Source organism: Bufo bufo, chromosome 2, assembly GCF_905171765.1.
Source record: "Bufo bufo chromosome 2, aBufBuf1.1, whole genome shotgun sequence".
Lineage (NCBI taxonomy): Eukaryota > Metazoa > Chordata > Amphibia > Anura > Bufonidae > Bufo > Bufo bufo.
The window spans coordinates 274,055,122-274,077,642 of record NC_053390.1 but is presented as its reverse complement, the minus strand read 5'-3'; the positions used below and the strand labels follow the sequence as shown (position 1 = coordinate 274,077,642).

Here is a 22,521-nt window from a genome sequence, read left to right as displayed (position 1 = left end):
GAAAATCACCGCTCATGTGAACAGCCCCATAGAAGTGAATGGGTCGGTATTCAGTGCGGGTGCAATGCGTTCAACTCACGCATCGCATCCTCGCGGAATACTCGCCCGTGTGAAAGGGGCCTTAAGTGCATCAGCAAACTACACTTTGGTGAAACCACCCAGCTTTCCTGGATTCTTTTACCTGACTCATCTGAGCATTCTGGGTGAGATACACACCCCCTCCAGTACTTTACCAGCCACCATATTACAGTATGTATGGGGCTAGCAGTATGTAAAAGCAGCATACTTGTGCCACGCAGGTATGTGCGAGCAGAGGTGCTGTGCTCGCACCAACCACAGAAGATGTCAGCTGTATATTATAGCTGACACTCTGATGCAACAGCTGGGATTGTAGATAACTATGATCCTGGATGTTTAACCCCCTCAGATGCTGCAGTCAATAAAGTTTTACAATGCATTATCGGTACCCCAAAATGGTCTGTCAACAACTTAAAAAACAAGTCCTCATAAAGTTATAGAACGCATAGAGGAAGCAATGTGTCCTTGAGGGGTCCAGGGTCTGTGGACACCTTATTTTTTTTTATTATTGTACTCTGTTGTCATTTTTATGCACAATGTCACGCAGATGACTTTGTATGACCTTAAAAAAAAGTAGAGTGGGGGAAGGGAAATGTATGCAGTTCGGAGAATATTTCTGACTCAGTGGTTGTCGCTTTTCTTGTTCATTCAGTCCACTGACCTCATAAGGAAAGCTGAATATTTTTATAACCAGAACTTTTAACAAGAACTGCGACTGAATGGTTCTACTGTATGTATGATAATGACATCACGAGACTGGCTGTCTGTAGCACTAAGACCACCAGTAAGGCAATATATACCCTCATTCTTATTACCTTAAAGTTTGCTCTTCGTCGCAGAACCAGATCTGTCGGGAGCTCCTGAGGGAGTTCTCTAGTTGTCTGCAGCTCTTCATTCCAGTCCCTTGTCTTTCAGACAAAGATTATTATTAACAGTTATTTTAGCTCAGATTACATCAGTTATCATACAGAAAATTTTAGACAGCAATTATAACGATACCTTCTGGAGGGTAAGTGAAGGTTCAGGGCCCCCATGCAACTTCTCCTCAGACTCGATAGCTGCATCCTATCTTTTAGAAGCATCGCTCGGTGACCCATTGATGCAGCCAGATTCAGTGCTAGGGTCTTAAAAGCTCAGGGGCATTCCACCAAAAAGACATATTTTCTAACATGGCAGGCTTAGATACAGTGACCCAGCTCTATGTATGGTGGTATACCGCTATAATGCAGTCACCAAATAATGGTCAGATACCAGTTGTACTGTATATACAATGCATGTACATCTTCTCTGATTGGAGTTCTCAGCTTCCCAATAACGATCACAACAACATCATGGTTGTTTGACAGAGTAGAGGGAGAACGTTTTCACATAGATTGTGGGACATTTATCAAGACTGCCGTTCCCAAAAGCCAGTCTTGATCCCCCTGCGCTGGAGTAAGATGCGCCCAATTTATTAAAAGAGAGGTGCCACCTAGTAAATTAGTCGCATCTCAGAGCGCCAGAAAGTCAAGTCTGGGCCAGCTAGGAGCTGGAACAGACTTGAACTATAAGTTACATTGGTTTCTGCCATAAGTATCAGAAAATCCAGTGGGCCATGCTAGGCCATCACCCTTCACCTGTCTCCTCCACTCAAGCATCTCAGTGCATCAAAAGATCGACAATACCCAGGCTACCAGACATCATGGGAGATCAAAGAAGTACAATCAGTTTGTGTATGGTGAGGAGGACCTGTGAGCCCCTTGGCTTGTGGGCTTGGTCACAGTTGTGACCCCTGTTGTTACACCACTGGGTACCTCTAATTTTAAATAAAGGAAATTGAGGAAATTCCTATTGAGGAAACTAGCGCTCTCATGACGTTATGTTTTTTGACCAAAACAAGATCAGTGCAGTAAACAGAGTCACAAATGTATATGTGCTGACATGCCAGACTGTTGATGAATTTATGGTTGTACCTGGCCAGGAATGTGCTCCTCATATCCCAGACGTGAATTGTATGCATCCTCTGCTCGCACACAGTCTATGATATGATTGCTGCTTGGAGCAATCCAGCTGTAAATTTGATAAGGAGTTGCAATTCTGTCCAGAGGGTGACGATGAACCCTAGATGGTGGGAAAATACTAAATATTATATTGGTGTCCTGCAAATACAAAGGCAGGAAAGGACACTAAAGACACAGTACTCTGCAACACTAATCATTATTTATATGGTGCCAACATATTTCCCAGCACTGTACAATCAGAGGGTGCATGAACAACCAAAATCAGACATTACAAACAATCAACGAGAGGAACGAGGGCTCTGCTTCCAAGAACATACAATCTATAAGGAAAACCCAACTGGCCAAGGTGGCACATTCCAGGGAACTGGGGCAACACAAGTAAAGTCTTAGGAAGAGGAGTGGGAGGTTCAGTTTATGGGGGAGGTTCGTCTTACATCACTAGCAGGACATCGAGCACCAGTGGAGAGGTACACAGGGAATGGTGGCAGATATCGGCCAGTTCAGCGCTGTGGAGAGCTTCAAATTTAAGGAGCACTTAAGATCAGGAAGTCACCAATAGAAATACCTCTTCAGTTGGATGTGTCTGACAACAAGCATGTATACGGTTTTGCACGACAACCAGCATAATTGTAAATACGGCACTGGTCTATAATACATGATGTTAAACAGGAACAGCTCTGTATTGCATATAAAAGAAATTAATATATACTGTAAATGGTTTCAAAAGTGAACATTACCTTTCACTTCATGTACCCCAATCTACCATACACCCTCTATCTGGTATGTATTTATTACACTGTATACTGGTGCTTCTGCTTTGATAATACAATTTAGGAATATGTGTTGGCACAGGTGAATGACCTACGAACAGTGATTTTGAAAGTGATGTGGGTTTGGTATTAGTGCACTACTATATTATTTCATATGAGTATATGTACATTTATGTCATTATGACATCTTTGTTGTACTTTACCTCTTCTTTTGTAGGTTGGAAAAGTTCTTCTTAAAGGCTGGGCTGACCTGGTTCAGGAGCTCCACAATACTGTGGCTCAGGTGGCTCGGTGAAGCTGGTTTTGGATTAAATACCTCTGCTGTTGATCTTAAAAGAAATGCAAATTTGTGTCAAAGAAACATTTCAGAGACATACAGGGAGTGCAGAATTATTAGGCAAGTTGTATTTTTGAGGATTAATTTTATTATTGAACAACAACCATGTTCTCAATGAACCCAAAAAACTCATTAATATCAAAGCTGAATATTTTTGGAAGTAGTTTTTAGTTTGTTTTTAGTTTTAGCTATTTTAGGGGGATATCTGTGTGTGCAGGTGACTATTACTGTGCATAATTATTAGGCAACTTAACAAAAAACAAATATATACCCATTTCAATTATTTATTTTTACCAGTGAAACCAATATAACATCTCAACATTCACAAATATACATTTCTGACATTCAAAAACAAAACAAAAACAAATCAGTGACCAATATAGCCACCTTTCTTTGCAAGGACACTCAAAAGCCTGCCATCCATGGATTCTGTCAGTGTTTTGATCTGTTCACCATCAACATTGCGTGCAGCAGCAACCACAGCCTCCCAGACACTGTTCAGAGAGGTGTACTGGGAGTTGAGCTTGACTCCATCCTCAACCCGAAAAGGCCCCACAAGCTCATCTTTGAGTCGGACTGGATCTCTCTGCCCTTTACCAATCCAGCCACGGGCCCATCCATCTGGCCCATCAAGACTCACTCTCATTTCATCAGTCCATAAAACCTTAGAAAAATCAGTCTTGAGATATTTCTTGGCCCAGTCTTGACGTTTCAGCTTGTGTGTCTTGTTCAGTGGTGGTCGTCTTTCAGCCTTTCTTACCTTGGCCATGTCTCTGAGTATTGCACACCTTGTGCTTTTGGGCACTCCAGTGATGTTGCAGCTCTGAAATATGGCCAAACTGGTGGCAAGTGGCATCTTGGCAGCTGCACGCTTGACTTTTCTCAGTTCATGGGCAGTTATTTTGCGCCTTGGTTTTTCCACACGCTTCTTGCGACCCTGTTGACTATTTTGAATGAAACGCTTGATTGTTCGATGATCACGCTTCAGAAGCTTTGCAATTTTAAGAGTGCTGCATCCCTCTGCAAGATATCTCACTATTTTTGACTTTTCTGAGCCTGTCAAGTCCTTCTTTTGACCCATTTTGCCAAAGGAAAGGAAGTTGCCTATTAATTATGCACACCTGATATAGGGTGTTGATGTCATTAGACCACACCCCTTCTCATTACAGAGATGCACATCACCTAATATGCTTAATTGGTAGTAGACTTTCGAGCCTATACAGCTTGGAGTAAGACAACATGCATAAAGAGGATGATGTGGTCAAAATACTCATTTGCCTAATAATTCTGCACGCAGTGTATAGAAGCCAAAACCCACCCCACCGCCTCAAGTCTTCTTCCTCATCTGATCCACAGTCTTGGCATGTGATGATAGCCAAGACTGGAGATTAGACACTTACAATTATTAGACAATTATTGACCACTGAAACCTTCCTCACATTACTTACTGGTTGATGTAGAACCCCCTGTTGGAAGAAGTGATATTTATTTGGTGGTCTTCCATAGTTACTACACTTAAGTACAAGAGATCTCCATGCATTTTCCGATTGCCTGGAGGGGGATTCCATCCACTCATAATCAGTGATTTCATACATTGCGGAGGCTGCAGTAAAGATATGAACAAATGAGAAGAGGCTTAGCAAATTGAAGGAGCGTGTCCCAATAAGAGACATTTATAGCATTTTGATTGAGATCATGGTTTCTGTAATTTACATACAGATTAAAGGGTTATCACAGTTTTGCGATTTTCAGCATCAATTGACAGTAAACTACACACGTTATCAGTTACTAATAGTGATTGTTTATCTGTAAGGCCCCGTTTTCCTGCACTCCATCGTGTCAGCAATGATTTGGTGTCTTAGGGTGGGGTGCTTCAAGCAGGCTTGAATACAGGGCTGCCATCAGAAATTTCAGGCTCCATACAGACAAACCAATCACTATATATACTGTACGGAATATCATCATTACAGGGATACCTAATACTGTTTTGTGATATTTAATTAAAAAAATTGTAACAGTTTAGGCAGAAAAAAATCCAATCTTTACAGCACAGCTTTTCTGTGGAGGAATGGGTAAGGCAAGTGTTTACTGTACTACAGAAGGTCTGAGGTTCAAATGTCACTGTTGTGGCACAAAATAACATTTTTTTACTTTCCAGCTTTTTTATTTTATGGTAAAAGTTTAAATTTTGCTAAGTTATTGTTACAAAAAAAAAAAAAAAAACATACTTAGTATAAAATATCACAAAACATTATTTGGTATCCCTGTAATCATAATAAGCTATACAACATAGTCAACATATTATTTATGATTATAAGTAAATGGTGCAATTTTTTCCCCTTCATTTCAGTAATATACTACTTATTTAGTGTTATGCCTGTGAAGAAAATAGCCTTTTAAGCACAGACAATTCAGTCCTTCCAAAAGAGCAGGTCTGTAGTGTAACGGAAACTCTTCTGCCTGCCATACTGAAGGGATAAACAAACAAAATGACCCAGGGTATCCCCGGGATGGGTAAGGAACAGTGCCCACCCAATACAACCACAGGGGATACACCGTAAGTATAACTCGGTAAAAGCTCCCGAGTGAAACAGCAGAAACATATAGAGAGGGAGCTCATAGTACCAAAAATATATAACTTTTATTACAGCATGATAAAAAATGACAAAAGATAAATAAAGCTAGTACATAAAATGCCGTAAAACATGATGATGAGAGCGGAGAACAGAAAAGAGCGCCACCCTGGGAGGAAAAACACACGGACGAAAAAACGGAAAGGTTTATAGTGGTATATAACATGGGAAAAGAAAGTGCTGGGTACAGTGCCCAACCCATGTAATGAATGAATAAATGATAGAACCATAAAGTGCCAGGTAAAGCAGGGTCAACACATGCACCCCCAATGGCGTAAAATTGCAAACACATATAAGATGGAGGTATGTTGCATAAAAAGACCAAGTATGGGTGAACAACAGGATCATATAGCCAGAGGGGGGCAGCAGGAGACCAAAGCTCACCTAAACAAACCGTGTGCAAAGAGACCCAGGGTGGCGCTACCCCAACGCGCGTTTCGGCGTGCCTTCGTCAGGGGGTAGCGCCATCACTGTGAATCAGGTATAAATAGGTTCTCTTAGCCAATGAAAATAAATGCTTACTCGTCCCCAGGTGCGTATGTTGGAGAGGCGCGCGAAAGTCCAGGCAACCTGCATCCAGCCGCTCCACGGCCGCTCCACGGAGGCGGCACCCGGATGACGCGCGCACGCATCACAGAAGGGGAGGAGAGTCAGGAAACCAGCGGATAGCCATAGAGGAATAATCATTCATAAAAAAGAAAGAAAACAGGCTACCTCTCAGATCGGAAAAAGTAACCATACCATATTAATGTATCTATGCGGCATGTCTAACTTTATGACAATATATATATAAATGGACAATTCAAAAAATAATAATATAGTCATAAAATAGAATAACATACAATGAAATGCATTTATATAGATGTATACATATTGTACATAAAAATACATGCACCATTCCCTACATACATTTATACTATATGTATAATCTTCCCTTTCCCTCACATTTTCTAGTATGTCCTCATTTATTTATTTATTTATATCATGATTATTGCCCCTCACTTTTTAAATTACACTCTATTATGATCATGTTTGATACTTTTTCAACTATGTCGCTGCATGTATTTTTATGTACAATATGTATACATCTATATAAATGCATTTCATTGTATCTGTTATTTTATTTTATGTATATTATTATTTTTTGAATTGTCCATTTATATATATATTGTCATAAAGTTAGACATGCTGCATAGATACATTAATATGGTATGGATACTTTTTCCGATCTGAGAGGTAGCCTGTTTTCTTTCTTTTTTATGAATGATTATTCCTCTATGGCTATCCGCTGGTTTCCTGACTCTCCTCCCCTTCTGTGATGCGTGCGCGCGTCATCTGAGTGCCGCCTCCGGCGCCTCACGCCTGTGCGTCCTCACGCCGGAGCCGCCCGATCATGTGACTTGTCACATGGTGTGGGCGTGCCAGCGGGACGCCGGCCGTGCAGCGGCTGGATGCAGGTTGCCTGGACTTTCGCGCGCCTCTCCAACATACGCACCTGGGGACGAGTAAGCATTTATTTCCATTGGCTAAGAGAACCTATTTATACCTGATTCACAGTGATGGCGCTACCCCCTGACGAAGGCACGCCGAAACGTGCGTTGGGGTAGCGCCACCCTGGGTCTCTTTGCACACGGTTTGTTTAGGTGAGCTTTGGTCTCCTGCTGCCCCCCTCTGGCTATATGATCCTGTTGTTCACTCATACTTGGTCTTTTTATGCCACATACCTCCATCTTATATGTGTTTGCAATTTTACGCCATTGGGGGTGCATGTGTTGACCCTGCTTTACCTGGCACTTTATGGTTCTATCATTTATTCATTCATTACATGGGTTGGGCACTGTACCCAGCACTTTCTTTTCCCATGTTATATACCACTATATACCATACCTTTCCATTTTTTTGTCCGTGTGTTTTTCCTCCCAGGGTGGCGCTCTTTTCTGTTCTCCGCTCTCATCATCATGTTTTACGGCATTTTATGTACTAGCTTTATTTATCTTTTGTCATTTTTTATCATGCTCTAATAAAATTTATATATTTTTGGTACTATGAGCTCCCTCTCTATATGTTTCTGCTGCCATACTGAAGGTCTGGGATTCAAATCCTGATGAAGACCTGTTAAGGCCTCTTTCACACTTGCGTTGTCCGGATCCGGCGTGTACTCCACTTGCCGGAATTACACGCCAGATCCGGAAAAACGCAAGTGTACTGAAAGCATTTGAAGACGGAGCCGTCTTCAAAATGCGTTCAGTGTTACTATGGCACCCAGGACGCTATTAAAGTCCTGGTTGCCATAGTAGGAGCGGGGAGCGGGGGAGCGGTATACTTACAGTCCGTGCGGCTCCCGGGGCGCTCCAGAATGACGTCAGAGCGCCCCATGCGCATGGATGACGTGATCCATGTGATCACATGATCCATGCGCTTGGGGCGCCCTGACGTCACTCTGGAGCGCCCGGGGAGCCGCACGGACGGTAAGTATACTGCTCCCCACTACACTTTACCATGGCTGCCAGGACTTTAGCGTCCCGGCAGCCATGGTAACCACTCTGAAAAAGCTAAATGTCGGGTCCGGCAATGCGCCGAAACAACGTTTAGCTTAAGGCCGGATCCGGATCAATGCCTTTCAATGGGCATTAATTCCGGATCCGGCCTTGTGGCAAGTCTTCAGGATTTTTGGCCGGAGCAAAAAGCGCAGCATGCTGCGGTATTTTCTCCGGCCAAAAAACGTTCCGTTCCGGAACTGAAGACATCCTGATGCATCCTGAACGGATTTCACTCCATTCAGAATGCATTAGGATAAAACTGATCAGGATTCTTCCGGCATAGAGCCCCGACGACGGAACTCTATGCCGGAAGAAAAGAACGCAGGTGTGAAAGAGCCCTAAATAATTTCTTTAGTTAAAGTCTATGTGCTGGAAGAGGGCCCCTCCCCCAACCCATAACCAACACAGCTTCATTAGTATTTACTGAAGTGAATACTAAAGAGGCTGCCTGCCCACTTGGATCGGTGATTTTCCAGATGGGGTGGGAAGAAGTGTCAGAGACTTGATGCTACATACATTCAATGCGAGTCTTGCGCTGGGTTGTAAACACAGGAGGCAGGTCACAAATTGCAATTACGCTGGAGGAGTCAAAATGCACTCAGGACTTCATCATCTGACTTATCTAATGCAGTAAGGTTGAATGCTGGTTTTATTTATTTTTTCTCGCATAACTGGAAAACCCCTTTGATGTCCAGTAACTGAACATTAAAGGCCACCAAGCAACGGGTGATCGGGCACTCTTGTTTTTGCAATTTTGGCAGTTACTGCAGTGGGGACTGCAAAAAATGAGAAAATGAATACCATATCCTGCTGATATGCCATGAATGTGTAGTAAGAAAACCCCTTTAATTTATAATCTGGCATAATTATGACCAATAGTAAGATGAACAGAGCCAAATGCAGTAGTGTACATAAGGTATGGAGTATATAACCAGATTCACGCTCTCCCTTTGGTGTTACAAGGCACAAGTCTCAGGCAATACGCTCCAAACTGTACTAACGATCGAAAGTACCAGATCATTAGGAAGTAAGTCACCGTACCTTGTTGTCAATGCTGATAGGTTGAAGTGGTTGTAATGGCCGCTCCGTACTTCCTGGAAGAATATATTCTGGAGGAGAACAGTCTATTGCATCCAGCCCGTGTTCTGCAGATGAACGTTTCTTCCTCTTTCCATTGTTTTCATTACTGGAAGAATCTAGTGTGGAATCATTTTGAAAATAGATAAATCCAGGGCAAAATATGAAAACCTTAACATGTAGAGTAACATACACATTGAAAAATCCTTGATACCTCCAATGTCGCCTTCTGAAATGCTGCTGAGAAAGGACAATGAGCTGCAGTCTACTCCATTGTAGGCATCTGTGACATCCAGGCTTTTCAGCAAGTCTCTGAAATGACGTATGTGAATTCGCGCTTCTCTGATGGTATAAGGTTCTTAAAAAATGGAATTTGTGGTATTATAGTTCATGTAATAGGTTCCCCAGGGGCCACGTTATAGCTGATAATAATACTATTAATATTTTGTATTAATTACAGGCTTTTTAGTTATCTGAATAAACAACTTATCTTGTCTATCTATGTATATACATAAGATGTACTTACCCTCCACAACTTTTAAAACAGAACCTTCTTTCAGTCCCTCAACAGACTTCAGCTCGGAAAAGCTGTCCAGAACATTCCCATCAAACTGCAGTGAAAAGCATGTTCTATGGCAAGAATCTTCATGTTCCATCAATACCTGAATGATCTCCTGAACCAGTTCTTTGGATGATACCTGTCCACACAACATACAGCATAAAATTCCATGCTAAGGATAGATAAGGTTCTTCATACTCAGGAAGGTAGATAGCTAGATAGATCCTCAGCCAGCTATGGTCCTTTATTAAGACCGATGTGTGCACATTATTCTCAGTATAACTACAACTGTTCTGTGAAGGCCTCAGAGGTTTGTTAGATAACATTAGTAATCAAACAACATCATGAAAACCAAGGAACACACCAGACAGGTCAGGGATAAAGCTGTGGAGAAGTGTAAAGCAGGGTTAAGTTGTAAAAAATTATCCCAAGCTCTAAACATCTCATGGAGAATTGTTCAATCCATTATCCAAAATTGGAAGGAGTATGGCACAACTGCAAACCCACCAGGATATGGCCATCCACCTAAACTGACAGTCCGGGCAAGGAGAGCACTAATTGGAGAAGCAGCCAAGAGGCCCATGGTCACTCTGGAGAAGTTGCAGAGATCCACAGCTCAGGTGGGAGAATCTGTCCACAGGGCAACGATTAGTTGTGTACTTCACAAATCTGGCCTTTATGGAAGAGTGGCAAGAATCCATTTTTGAAAGCAAGCCATAAGAAGTCACATTTGCATTTTGCCACATGCCATGTAGGGGACACAGAAAACATGTGGAAGAAGGTGCTCTGGTCAGATGAGACCAAATTGACCTTTTTGGCCTAAATACAAAACGCCATATGTGGCGGAAAACTAACACTGCACATCGCCCTGGACCCATCATCCCCACTGTGAAACATGGTGGTGGCAGCATCTTGCTGGGGGGATGCTTTTCTTCAGCAGTACAAGGGAAGCTGGTCAGAGATGATGGGAAGATGGATGGCGCTAAATACAGGGCAATCCTGGAGGAAAACCTGTTAGAGGCTGCAAAAGACTTGAGACTGGAACGAACCTAAACATACAGCCAGAGCTACAATGGAATGTTTTAGATCAAAGCATATTCATGTGTTAGAATGGCCCAGTCAAAGTCCAAACCTAAATCCCATTGAGAATCTGTGACAAGACTTGAAAATTGCTGTTCACAGACACTGTCCATCCAATCTGACTGAGCTTGAGCTATTTTACAAAGAAGAACAGGCAAACATTTCAGCCTCTAGATGTGCAAAGCCGGTAGAGACATACCCCAAAAGACTGTCAGCTGTAATTGCAGCGAAAGGTGGTCCTACAAAGTAATGACTCAGGGGGGCAGAATACAAATGCACACCATACTTTCCAGATTTTTACTTTCTTTTTCACTTCACAAATACTTACTAATTTGTGTTGGTCTATCACATAAAATCTCAATAAAATACATTTTAGGCTACATGCACACGACAGTTGTTTTTCTCTGTATCCGTTCCGTTTTTTTGGGCTGATCGGATGGTTACCCATGCATTTCTATGGAGCCGTTAAAATTGCGGTGTAGTCAACCATTTATTTTCCGCGTCCACTGTCAGTGTTTCCCGTCCTCAAAAAAAGTATTGCATGTCCTATTCTTGTCTGCAATAAACGTTTTGCGGACCCATTGAAGTCAATGGGTCCGCAAAAAAAATGCGAATGACCAACGGAAGCCATCCGTATGTCACCCGCATCCGTTTTTTTTTTGCGGATGGTTGCTGGGAAACCTGTATATATAAAAAATTTCAAGAATTACAGCCTTCAGTTTTTTTTGCGGACTGCAAAAAAAAAAAAAAAAAAATATGAAGACACACGGAAACACAACCTACAAAATTTGCAGACAAACGGAATGGATGTAAAAAAAACAGGAACACAGTTCCGCTATTTGCGGACCGCAAAAAACAACTGTCGTGTGCATGTAGCCTAAGTTTGTGGGTGTAATGTGAAAAAATATGGAAAAGTTCAATTGGTATGAATACTTTTTCAAGGCACTGTTTTTTTTAAGCAAGTAAGGTGACACAAGAGTGTCCAGCCGTGCACCATCTTCATCATAGCTACTGTGACCACAGTCTACACTGTCTACATTTTAGGCATCAATGGTACATCTGCTCCATGGAGTTCAAGGAAACTGGAAAAAACAACAACCTTGGATCCAGCAGCAAAGTAAAGGTCAATGTAAATGCAATTATTTGTATGACTAATGTGCAGCGATGACCTTGTGTCTGTTACTTCTGCATCTCGGAGCTCGCCTCTTCATGTAATCCTCCTAACATTACCAGGTACATCGGAGCAGATTTATCATCTCCCTGTGGCAGTTTTCCTTCGCATCCTTTAAACTCCTCTTGTGACAAAATTTGTTGCAGATGGAGGTTTTTTTTCGCTGCCCTTGCCAATTTCCAAAAAAGGGAGAGGCTAGCAGGCCCAATACATATATCTGGTTCAAATGAAGACAGAAATTTACAGCAGCTCCGGGCTGCCATATATTTCATTCTGGAGCACAAACTGCTGGGGGATGAGCCTAATTTATGGCGAGGCGCAGGGGTTATCAAAGACCAGTGTAAAACGGCGGTTTTTGATAACTGTCCCCCTAAACGTCCATTTTATACAATGACAGGTAATGGAATTATCATAAGCTAAAGTTTAAAACAGGGATCAGCAACCGTTGGCACTCCAGCTGCTGTGAAACTACAACTCCCAGCATGCACACTTACTCGACTGTCCTTGTAACTCCCACAGAAGTAAAACAAGGATTCTGGGAGTTGTAGTTTCAGAACAGCTGGAGTGCTGGATCCCTGGTTTAGAAGAAACTTAATTGAGTAAATTAGTAAAATATAAAAAACAAAGTCAGGTGTGGTATGTACTGTACACAGTATATTACCCGGCCGGACCCCCACAAATATCTCTGGTCACATACATTTTATGTGTGAACACTCACCTGTATTTCAATACTGTCTCCTCCAGGTAGGTTAACAGTCACATTAAACAGATCCTGAGAACTCGGTGTGTCTCCTACTGGAGTTATATTCTTGTTAGCTTTTCCTTCTGTCACTCTGGAAATATCTGGAATTATAATTATTTCATTATTAATAAACTGTACACAGTAAAAATTGCGCTGCCACCTCTGTGCTGCAAACAAGACCCCTTTCCTCATTTAAAGTGTAACAGATATTTGTAATATACTTTATTAGGGAAAGACGTTTCTTTGTACTAGAAAACAGTGTAAAGGGTCTTCTTAGCAAAGCGCTAACTGAGCGTTTCTAAGGAGTCTTCAGTTCTTCTGAGCGCTAAAGACACCTTTATGTAGAAGTCAGATAGGCAGGGTGATGGGTAATGATAGGGCACATATACATAACAGTCAGTGACCGGGGTAGTGACAAGAGACAGACTGGAAGCCTCTGCATGTTACACACAAGCATCTTCAGCGGTCAGTAAAATGCTGAAGACAGATTAAATAGATTCACCTTAGCAATGCTCAGGAACAGCTTTCTAAGAAGAAACATCTTTGCCTAATAAAAATACATTGTAATACCAAATAATAAACTCGGGTGCCTATATAGTTATTACTGGAGGGACTACTGTCAGTTTAGGCTACTTTCACACTAGCGGCCCGGACCTCTGGCAGGCTGTTCCGTCGGGTGAACAGCCTGCCAGATCCGTCCTGCCGCTAGTGACCGTGTGCCCCCAGACTGCCGCTCCATCCCCATTGACTATAATGGGGGCAGAGTTACGGCGAGGCACGGCAGCGCACGGCGAGAGGCTACCGGAATAAATGCCGGACATGTCGTAGTTTTATTTCGGCAGCCTCTCGCCGTGCCTCTGCCGGAACTCGGCCCCCGCCCTCATAATGGGGACGGAGTGGAAGTCTGGGGGCACACTGTCACTAGCGGCAGGACGGATCCGACAGGCTGTTCACCTGACGGAACAGCCTGCCGGAGGTCCGTGCTGCTAGTGTGAAAGTAGCCTTAAACTACAACCTACACAAAAGACTATTAGCCTCCATTCAGAATAAATACCAAAATCTTTATTAGATACACAATTAATACATATTAAAACATATGGAAACAATTAGCAGTAAGTAGGAGCCCCCATAAGAGAATCCCAAGGGGGCCTAAGAGCCGGCCAGGTATTGTTTGATTGTTAACTCTTTCCATTTGTTGTGGCTGGCCGGCTCTGTGGCCCCCTTGGGATTCTCATCTGGGGGGTCCTACTTGCTGCTAATTGTTTCCATATGTTTTTATATGTACTGTATTAATTGTGTATCTAATAAAGATTTTGGTATTTATTCTGAATGGAGGCTAATAGTCTTTTGTGTAGGTTGCAGTAATAAAAATACATCTCGGCATGTCTGCCGCGCTGCCGCCGGAACTCCGGCCCGCCCCTATTATAGTCAATGGGCCGGAGCGGTAGTCCGAGGGCACGCGTGCACTAGCGGCAGCACGGATCCGACAGTCTGTTCACCCACCGGAGTTCCTTGCCGCCAGTGTGAAAGTACCCTTACAAAAATGGTTAAGGCTGGTTTCACAACTACCTGGCTGTTCCGTCAGAAAATGCCGGGAACAGGCCAGACAAAAAACACTGCGTGCAACGGTTTTTGCCTAGCCGATTTCCGACATATTTGCCAGGTAGCGGCCGAATCTCCAGCGGGCAGGCGGCAGTATCCGGCAATGCTGGATCCGGAGAACTATATTAAAAATAAACTGAAATGACAATTATACTTTCAGGCCCAAGAAGTCAAACTCCCTACAGAGGGCATGTGCATAGATCGAAAAAAGCAGCAGAAAAATTCTCAATGAATCCATGACAAAATCTACCGGCGGCTCCATACAGGAGAATGGAGAGGATTATGCTGCAGATTTGCCACAGATTTCACAACCTGCATTACGTCCATGTTACATCCGTATTTTTTGCGGATCCATTGTAACAATTCCTGTCCTTGTCTGCAAAACCGACAAGAATAGGACATATTCTATATGCGGACATACGGATATGGAATGCACACAGTCATTTCATTTTTTTGCGGCTCCATTGAAATTTGTGGTTCCACATGCGGGCTGCAAAAAAATAAAATAAAAATGGAACAGACAAAAAATACGTTTGAGTACATGAGCCCTTAACTAGAGAGAAGTATCAGCCATACTCAGCCGTTATGGAGACTGTGGACAACACTGTTCTGCCACCCCGCTACATACCGGCATACACATATCCTGTTCCCTCGCCTATTTCTCTATTTCTGTTAATCTTGAATATTTTATTCCTGTCCTTACAACACTTTGTCTTCTTTATCTACTAGGATTAGTACGAAACCTGAAACTTGTGCTAAGGACAACCACATAACATCCTACATGGTCCCTGAGAGCAAGGACTGCAAATGCCTCTACTAATAGTTTCTACTATTTGGAAGCTCCTCTTAGGCAAGAAACATATATAAAGATTGAAGCATGGTGGCTCAGTGGTTAGCATCGGCATCTTGCAGAAGCGGCTCAGTGGTTAGCCCCGGCTCCTTGCAGCGCTGTAGCCCTGGGTTCAAATCTGACCAAGGACAACATCTGCATGGAGTTTTTGTGCGTTTAGGGAATTTAGAATGTGAGCCCTACCAGGGACGGTGAGTGATTTGTACAGCGCTGTGGAATAGGTCAGCGCTATGTAAGTGAAATAGAGTGGAGGCGTTAGCCACAGAAACCAACCAGATCCAAACTCAGTTTAAATTGGTAACAGAAACAAATGTTGACCATGTAACTGGAGATCTCCTCTCAACGTGACTCATGGTTTCAGCCAAACATGACTTCCTCAGAGATAATACTCCAAGATCAACGCTAACAGAAAATGATTGCTACATTCTTAAATTTTAGCCCCTGGGGGTAAATATTTGCGATGTACGCGGATGCCATAGCTCTTATGAAGACCCTCCAGAAAAGCATTCTGCAGATGCAGAACATTCTTTTATATATAGTGAGCTGTCACATATCTGAGCATACTTACCTTGGAAAAAGCTATATCTAGGGTGAGATCACTGTGAACGTTCCCCCATTTTATCTTAAGGGAAAAAATGCGCGACTCAAATGTGGAGTCATTATCTGCATGTGATTTTTTTGCCTCCTCTACATGTTGTCTACATACAGACTATATTCATTGACCTCAATCTTATTTCAAAATCTTCAAAAATCAATGCACAAAAATCCACACGTAGATTTTATGATATATGTTTACACCACATTTCAATTCAACCTTAGTGTTCAAGAGGTTTTTTGAGATTATGATATTGACGAACTATCTTCAGGATCAGCTATTTGAGGAGGCTGCGACCCTCCAGTCAGCTTACCAAGCACAGCGCCAATCATTGGATAGTGGACGTACTTGGTATACCAGTGATGATCAGTTTGCAGTGTTCTCCAGCGAACACATGCGGGCTGCCATCTTGACTCACCCGTCCGGCGATGCACAGGTAAACCCTTACCTGTGACGGGAGCCGGTCTGAAATCAAATGCGGTCACCGGGAGCAGGAAGTTCCGAGAACAGCCCGATGAAGGCCCCCGGCGTTTGTTCTCGGAACTGCCTGCTCCCGGTGACCGCATATGATTTCAGACCGGCTCCCATCACTGCTGTTCACTTGAAAAGGACTGACTTGCTCCTAGGCCATCTGACCGACACACGGTGACATCACTGGCCTTACAAACAGCTGATTGGCGGGGGCCCCGGGTATTGGACCCCCAAATACTGATGACCTATAATGAGGACACTATAAGGAAACATTGCCATCATACTGAATACACCATACCAATAAGGCCTACATTTGTATATGACCGCCCCACATCAAGTAGGTATCAGCCCTCCATGTGGTACAACGGTGATAATTGCAACTGCCAATTTTATATAGGGCACCTAAACAGGAGATTTCTGGGTAGGAATTATCTCCAATCTAGCTTCTTTGTATCAGGCCCCATGTACACAACCGCATCCAAGTTGCAGGTTTACAAAATACGGATGCAGTCAGTGTGCCCTTCGCCTTTTATTTGCGGACCCATTGTTTTCAATGGGTTCATGGTTCGCATTTTGAGGATAAAGAGGATAAAATCTGTCTTTTTGCGGAATGGACATATGGCTGCAGACCTGTGTGCTTTCTGTATCTGTAGGTTTTCTCCTCAAAAAGATAGGACATGTCCTATGCTTGTCCACAAAATGCAGACTCATTGAAGTGAATGGGTCCGCAAACAATGCAGATGAAACACAAACCACATCCACGATTTGCGGACTGCAAAACTGATCCGATTGTGCGCATGGGGCCTTATCCTATAATAGCTGGCTTAACTAGTAAAAAGTATTATAAAATCTAGACATGTGGAAATAACTTTTTAGAAAGCCCAGATGCACATTAAGCAGGAAGCTCTATGGCGGTAGAGAGAAACACGTATCTGTATAGACATTATACATGGTTTTATATGGTGTTGTAAAACTACAATCAAGAAGGTGTAAATTGAAAAAAAAATTATAAAAAAATATGGACTTTGGCCTTTGACGCCATCTATAAATGGCAGCCACAAGTAAACCAGGATATACTCTGCTCCGAGTTTGCTTTTATAATTCCTATAAAAGGTCCTTACACTGTATTGGTAGGATCTTACTTAGCACTGTCTTCCTGGAACTTCTCTAGTTATATATCTTTCTAGGACTTTCAGATAATCCAGAACATTTGATAAAAGAGGACGGCTTCACATGCGCCAGTCCTCTCATTTGACTTGGTTTGTTTTGGCGGCAAGCACATGGATTTCTGCTAGTCACACTGAATAGAATTGTTAGTCTGCAACCAATTCTGCCGCTTGTGAAGGCACTGGCACCATGTAAGAGCCATGATGGTTCCGAGGAATTAGATGCAGGTCCCACCTCAGGGACCCGCTTCTATCTGCAGAAAGGAGAGCGCAACGCACATGAGTGGCAACCTCTCTCTATTCACTGCTATGAGACTTCGGAAAATAGTTGAGCGAGCGCGGCAAGATATTTTCGGAAGTCACATAACAATAAATGGAGAGCAAGCTGCACATGCACGGCCACCTCTCCATTCACCTCTATGGGACTGCCGGAAATAGCCAACCCAGCGCTCGGCTGTTTTCAGAACTCCCATAATGGTGAATGCAGTGTGGCTCCACATGCACAGCTGCTCTCTCTGCACTTGAGGGGCCCCATTCTGGAGACAGGAGGAGGTCCCAGAGTTGGGACTCACCAGGGTTGCCAACCGTCCAGAAATTTGTGTGATTTTTTGAGGCTGGTGGTACTTGACTAGATTATTTTGGTGGTAATTATCATCATTATACAGCTCACATAAAGGCTGGTAACGAGTTCCTATCAGTATATTGAGCTATAGACATGGATTACTTATAATCTTTATCATTCATTATGGTTTTCCAATTTGTCCGTAAAAAATATTGTCTGTCCGTGATTTTGGGATAGGTTGTCCAGAACAAGGAAAAAATTCTGGTTGGCAACCCTGGGACCCGCATCTATCTGACATCTGTGTCATACCCTAGTCATATGCCACAAAAGTTGAGATGAGAAAATCCCTTTAAAGAGGCACCAAATTTATCAAACATTATGCAACATTTGATCAACTTGACACAAATGACAGCAACACAGACTCTGGAAAAACAGACTTAAAAAAATTCCCCTTATGATAAAATTCCCCCCTAGGTGTAATACACAAGTGATGCTACTATATATACAGTGCACTCGGAAGGTCTTTAGACCCCTTCACTTTTCTCACATTTTGTTATGTTGCAGGCTAAAAAAATATAAAAGTTTCCGCCGATCAATCTGCACTCAGTAACCCTTGATAAGAAGGTGAAAACAGAAATTTAGAAAGGTTTTCAATTATATTTAAAAAAGGAAAAAATAAGGTTTTGCATGTATTCAGATCCTTTGCTAAACACTAGAAATTTAGCTCTGAGGGCTTTCCATTTCTCTTGATCATCTTTGACATGTTTTTACACCTCGATTGGAAGCCACCTGTGGTAAATTCAGTGGATTGGACATGACTTGGGAAGACGAAGCTGTGGTCTCACAGCTAAAAATGCATATCGGAGAAATCACCAAGCCACGAGGAGGAAAGAACTGCCTGTAGAGCTCTGTGACAGGATGGTGTGAAGGCACAGTTCTGGAAAAAAATTATTTATGTTGCACTTAAAGCTCCCAAGAGCACAATGTCCTCCATAATTCTTAAATAGAAGTTTGGAATAACCAGGACTACTCCTAGAGATGGCCACCCCACCAAACTAAGTAATTGGAGGAGAAGGGCCTAAGGCCTCATCCACACGACAGTGTTTTTTCACTGTCAGTGATTTGGCTTCAGTGGTCCGTGTCCGATTTTGCTTCAGTTGTGTTTCCTTGTGTCTTCCTTTTTTTTTGTCTGACAGGGGGGAAAAAAGGAAGGTTAATGAAAAGTGTAATTTTATTGCACCAAGGTCTTGTAGAAAAAAAACTGACGCAGATGACATACCAGTTGTGCATCCGTTTTTTTTGACGGACCCATTGACTCGTTTTCCACTGACAAGAATAGGACAGGTTATATTTTTTTGACGGACTGGAATCACGGATCACAGACGCGGAGAAAAAACGGAGGACTATCAGTTTTTTTTCACAGCTCCATAGAAATGAATGGGACCTCCGCTAAACTGTGAAAAATGACGGAACGGACGCGGATGCACACAACGGTCGTGTGCATGAGGCCTTAGTATCAGAGGTGACCAAGAACCCAATGGTCACTCTGGCTGAGCTCCAAAGATCCTGTGTGCAGAAAGGAGAAACTTCCAGAAGGTCAACCATCACTGGAGCATTCTGGGCCTTATGGCAGAGTGGACAAAAGAAGTGTCTCCTCAGTAAAAGACACATGAAAGTTTGCAAACAAGCACCTAAAGGACTCTCAGGGCTCATGCGCTAAACACTGATCCGCAAAAAATATGGATGCCGTCCATGTGACATCTGTATTGCATCTGTTTTTTTTTTTGCGAATCCTCTGTAACAATGCCTATCCTTGTCCACAAAACAGGCAAGAATAGGACATATTTTTTGAGGAATGGCCATGCGGACATACGGAAACGGAATGCACAAGGAGTGATTTCAGATTTTTTTGCAGCCATACGGGATGCAAAAAAAGAAACAAGATTCTCTGGTCTGATGAAACCAAGACTGAACTTTTTAGCCTCAATTCCAAGTGTCACTTTTGAAGGAAACCAAACAGTGCCCAATACAATCCTTACAGAGAAGCATGGTAGTGGAAGCATCATGCTGTGGGAGACTGGTCAGAGTTGAGGAGAAGCCATATGGAGCAAAGTACAGAGATATTTTTAATGAAAACATGATCCAGAGCGTTCTGGACCTCAGACTGGGCAGAAGGTTTACCTATGAAAGATACAATGACTCTAAGCACACAACCAAGAAAACACAGGAGGGACAACTCTGTGAATGTATTTGAGAGGCCCAGCCAGAGCCATGACTTGAACCCAATAAAACATCTCAAGTGTGATCACGGCATCTAAAGGGTGAAAAACCTGCGTGCTTCCGGGTTAAGACCGGCATCCCTATGCAGCGATCGCGGATGCCGGTCATTCATTTTAATAGGCTGGGTCTCTCAGAAGAGACCCAACCTATTAGAGATGCAGTTCCTATGTTGGCCAGTAGGTGGCAGGCCAACACAGGAGATCAGAAAACTATGTATTACTATACTCTCTATGGGAGTATAGTAAGATTCTGTAAAAAAATAAAATAAATAAGTAGTGGACATTGTAGCCTCCTAGACAAAAACCTAAAAAAGTAAATTAAAATATGAAAAAAAAATTAAAATTTTTAATTAGGGATGAACGAATGGACTTCGGATGAAACATCCGAAGTCGATTTGCATAAAACTTTGTTTCAATACTGTACGAAGCGAGCGCTCCGTACAGTATTAGAATGTATTGGCTCCCATGAGCCAAAGTTATTACTTTGCAAAGTCTTGTGAGACTTCGGGTAATAACTTCAGAAATTAATTTCTACTGTAAAAAAAACATTTCAAAGGTACCACTTGGAACCGAACCCGAGTTCGGGAAATGTTTTTTTTTACAGTAGAAATCAATTAATGAAGTTATTACGTGAATTCTCACGAGTAATAACTTCGGCTCATCGGAGCCAATACATTCTAATACTGTACGGATGCGCTCACTCCGTACAGAATTGAAACAAAGTTTTATGCGAATCGACTTCAGATCTTTCATCCGAAGTCGATTCGCTCATTCCCACTACATTGTATTAAATCGTGGCATTAGAAAGTACAACTTGTCCAGCAAAAAACAAGCTCTCATATGGATATGTGAAAGGAAAAATAAAAAAAGTTACGGCTCCAGAAAGACAGGAAAGAAAAATGCAAAAAATAAAAAAATAAAAAACTCCTTATTTTAGCACAAGGCTACGACTTAATAAAGTTTGAATACAGTCTGAAGACTTTTCGAACGCATTACATGACCCAGATGTAATGTCAATGTTGGAAATACTACAAACTCCATCAATTAGTAAAAAGTGAATATTATAAGGGAAATGCTCCCAGGCTCTTCTGTTTACCAGGACTTGACTAGCAATGGTCCACCTGCAGGAGCGCTCCAGTAGTCATGTTGTGACCCAGCACCCCTAGAGGTGGTCACCTCATCTTCACCCAGCATGGGAAAGGTGACCTTGCAAGTTTGAACACACATCCACGTGCTGAGGGACCACAACAGTCTAGCACTGTGTGTACAGTACCTACCTTTCAGGACTACCCCTCAGATCCATCTCGCTTATGGATTTGGGACAAGTCCATCACACAGTACTGGATCTAGGAGCAGAGCCCTCATGGATTACTGTCATCATGTAGAATATATAGCACTGGGAATGCAGGAATGAGTGTCAGCTCCTATGGTGCAGCCAGCCAATGTCTGCAGTCTCACCTTGGTGCAGGCTCTCCATGGCTTCCCGTGGGGGGGGTAGGGGGATCCCGGCGGGGTGGCTCTCCGTGCCGCTCACCATGCTTCCAGCTGCGATCAGTAGAGCTCAGTGCGGTCACTGCCGTGATTCACACACAGAGGTCACACCGGAGGAGGCAACGCCCCCCATATATGGTCATGCTGTCCTTTTACGGACGGTGGGTTCTGAGACGAGCCAATCAGGGCGCAGCTTGTGGTCAGTGGAAGTTTTACTATCCCATTGACTGGCGAAGGCCACCGCTGAGTGTAGAGGTGACTTCATGGCCGGCAAGGACGCCCGCTGTTAGTCTGGTGTCCCCCGCGGTGGGGCGCTGTCTCCTCACACCGTAATAGGGTTATATCTGATGCAAGAGGCTGAAACTGGGTAAGAAGCCTAGCAATGTGATACCCAGCAGAGGCACATGTGTTTCCGGAGTCCTGCCTCTACTGTGGTGGGCATTAGCACAGTGAAGGTCACCAGCTCACCACTAATCAGTGAGCAAGTCCTTCAATATTCTCCAGGAATACTGCATTGA

General features: G+C 42.9%; 1 protein-coding gene across 1 annotated transcript in view; it reads right to left on the bottom strand.

Annotated features, from left to right (window-relative positions):
- LOC120988825 (clustered mitochondria protein homolog) overlaps positions 1-22,082 on the bottom strand; it is a 51,232-nt gene extending 29,150 nt beyond the window's left edge. The window contains exons 1-9 of the mRNA XM_040416553.1: positions 21,971-22,082; positions 12,964-13,088; positions 9,962-10,133; positions 9,650-9,793; positions 9,400-9,554; positions 4,634-4,788; positions 3,052-3,177; positions 2,031-2,178; positions 894-986 (exon numbers count right to left, since the gene is read on the bottom strand). Coding sequence (XP_040272487.1) covers positions 894-986; positions 2,031-2,178; positions 3,052-3,177; positions 4,634-4,788; positions 9,400-9,554; positions 9,650-9,793; positions 9,962-10,133; positions 12,964-13,088; positions 21,971-22,049 — 1,197 coding nt within the window. The 5' untranslated portion in view covers positions 22,050-22,082. The remainder of the gene's footprint in view (positions 1-893; positions 987-2,030; positions 2,179-3,051; positions 3,178-4,633; positions 4,789-9,399; positions 9,555-9,649; positions 9,794-9,961; positions 10,134-12,963; positions 13,089-21,970) is intronic.
- Between the last annotated feature and the right edge of the window lie 439 nt (positions 22,083-22,521).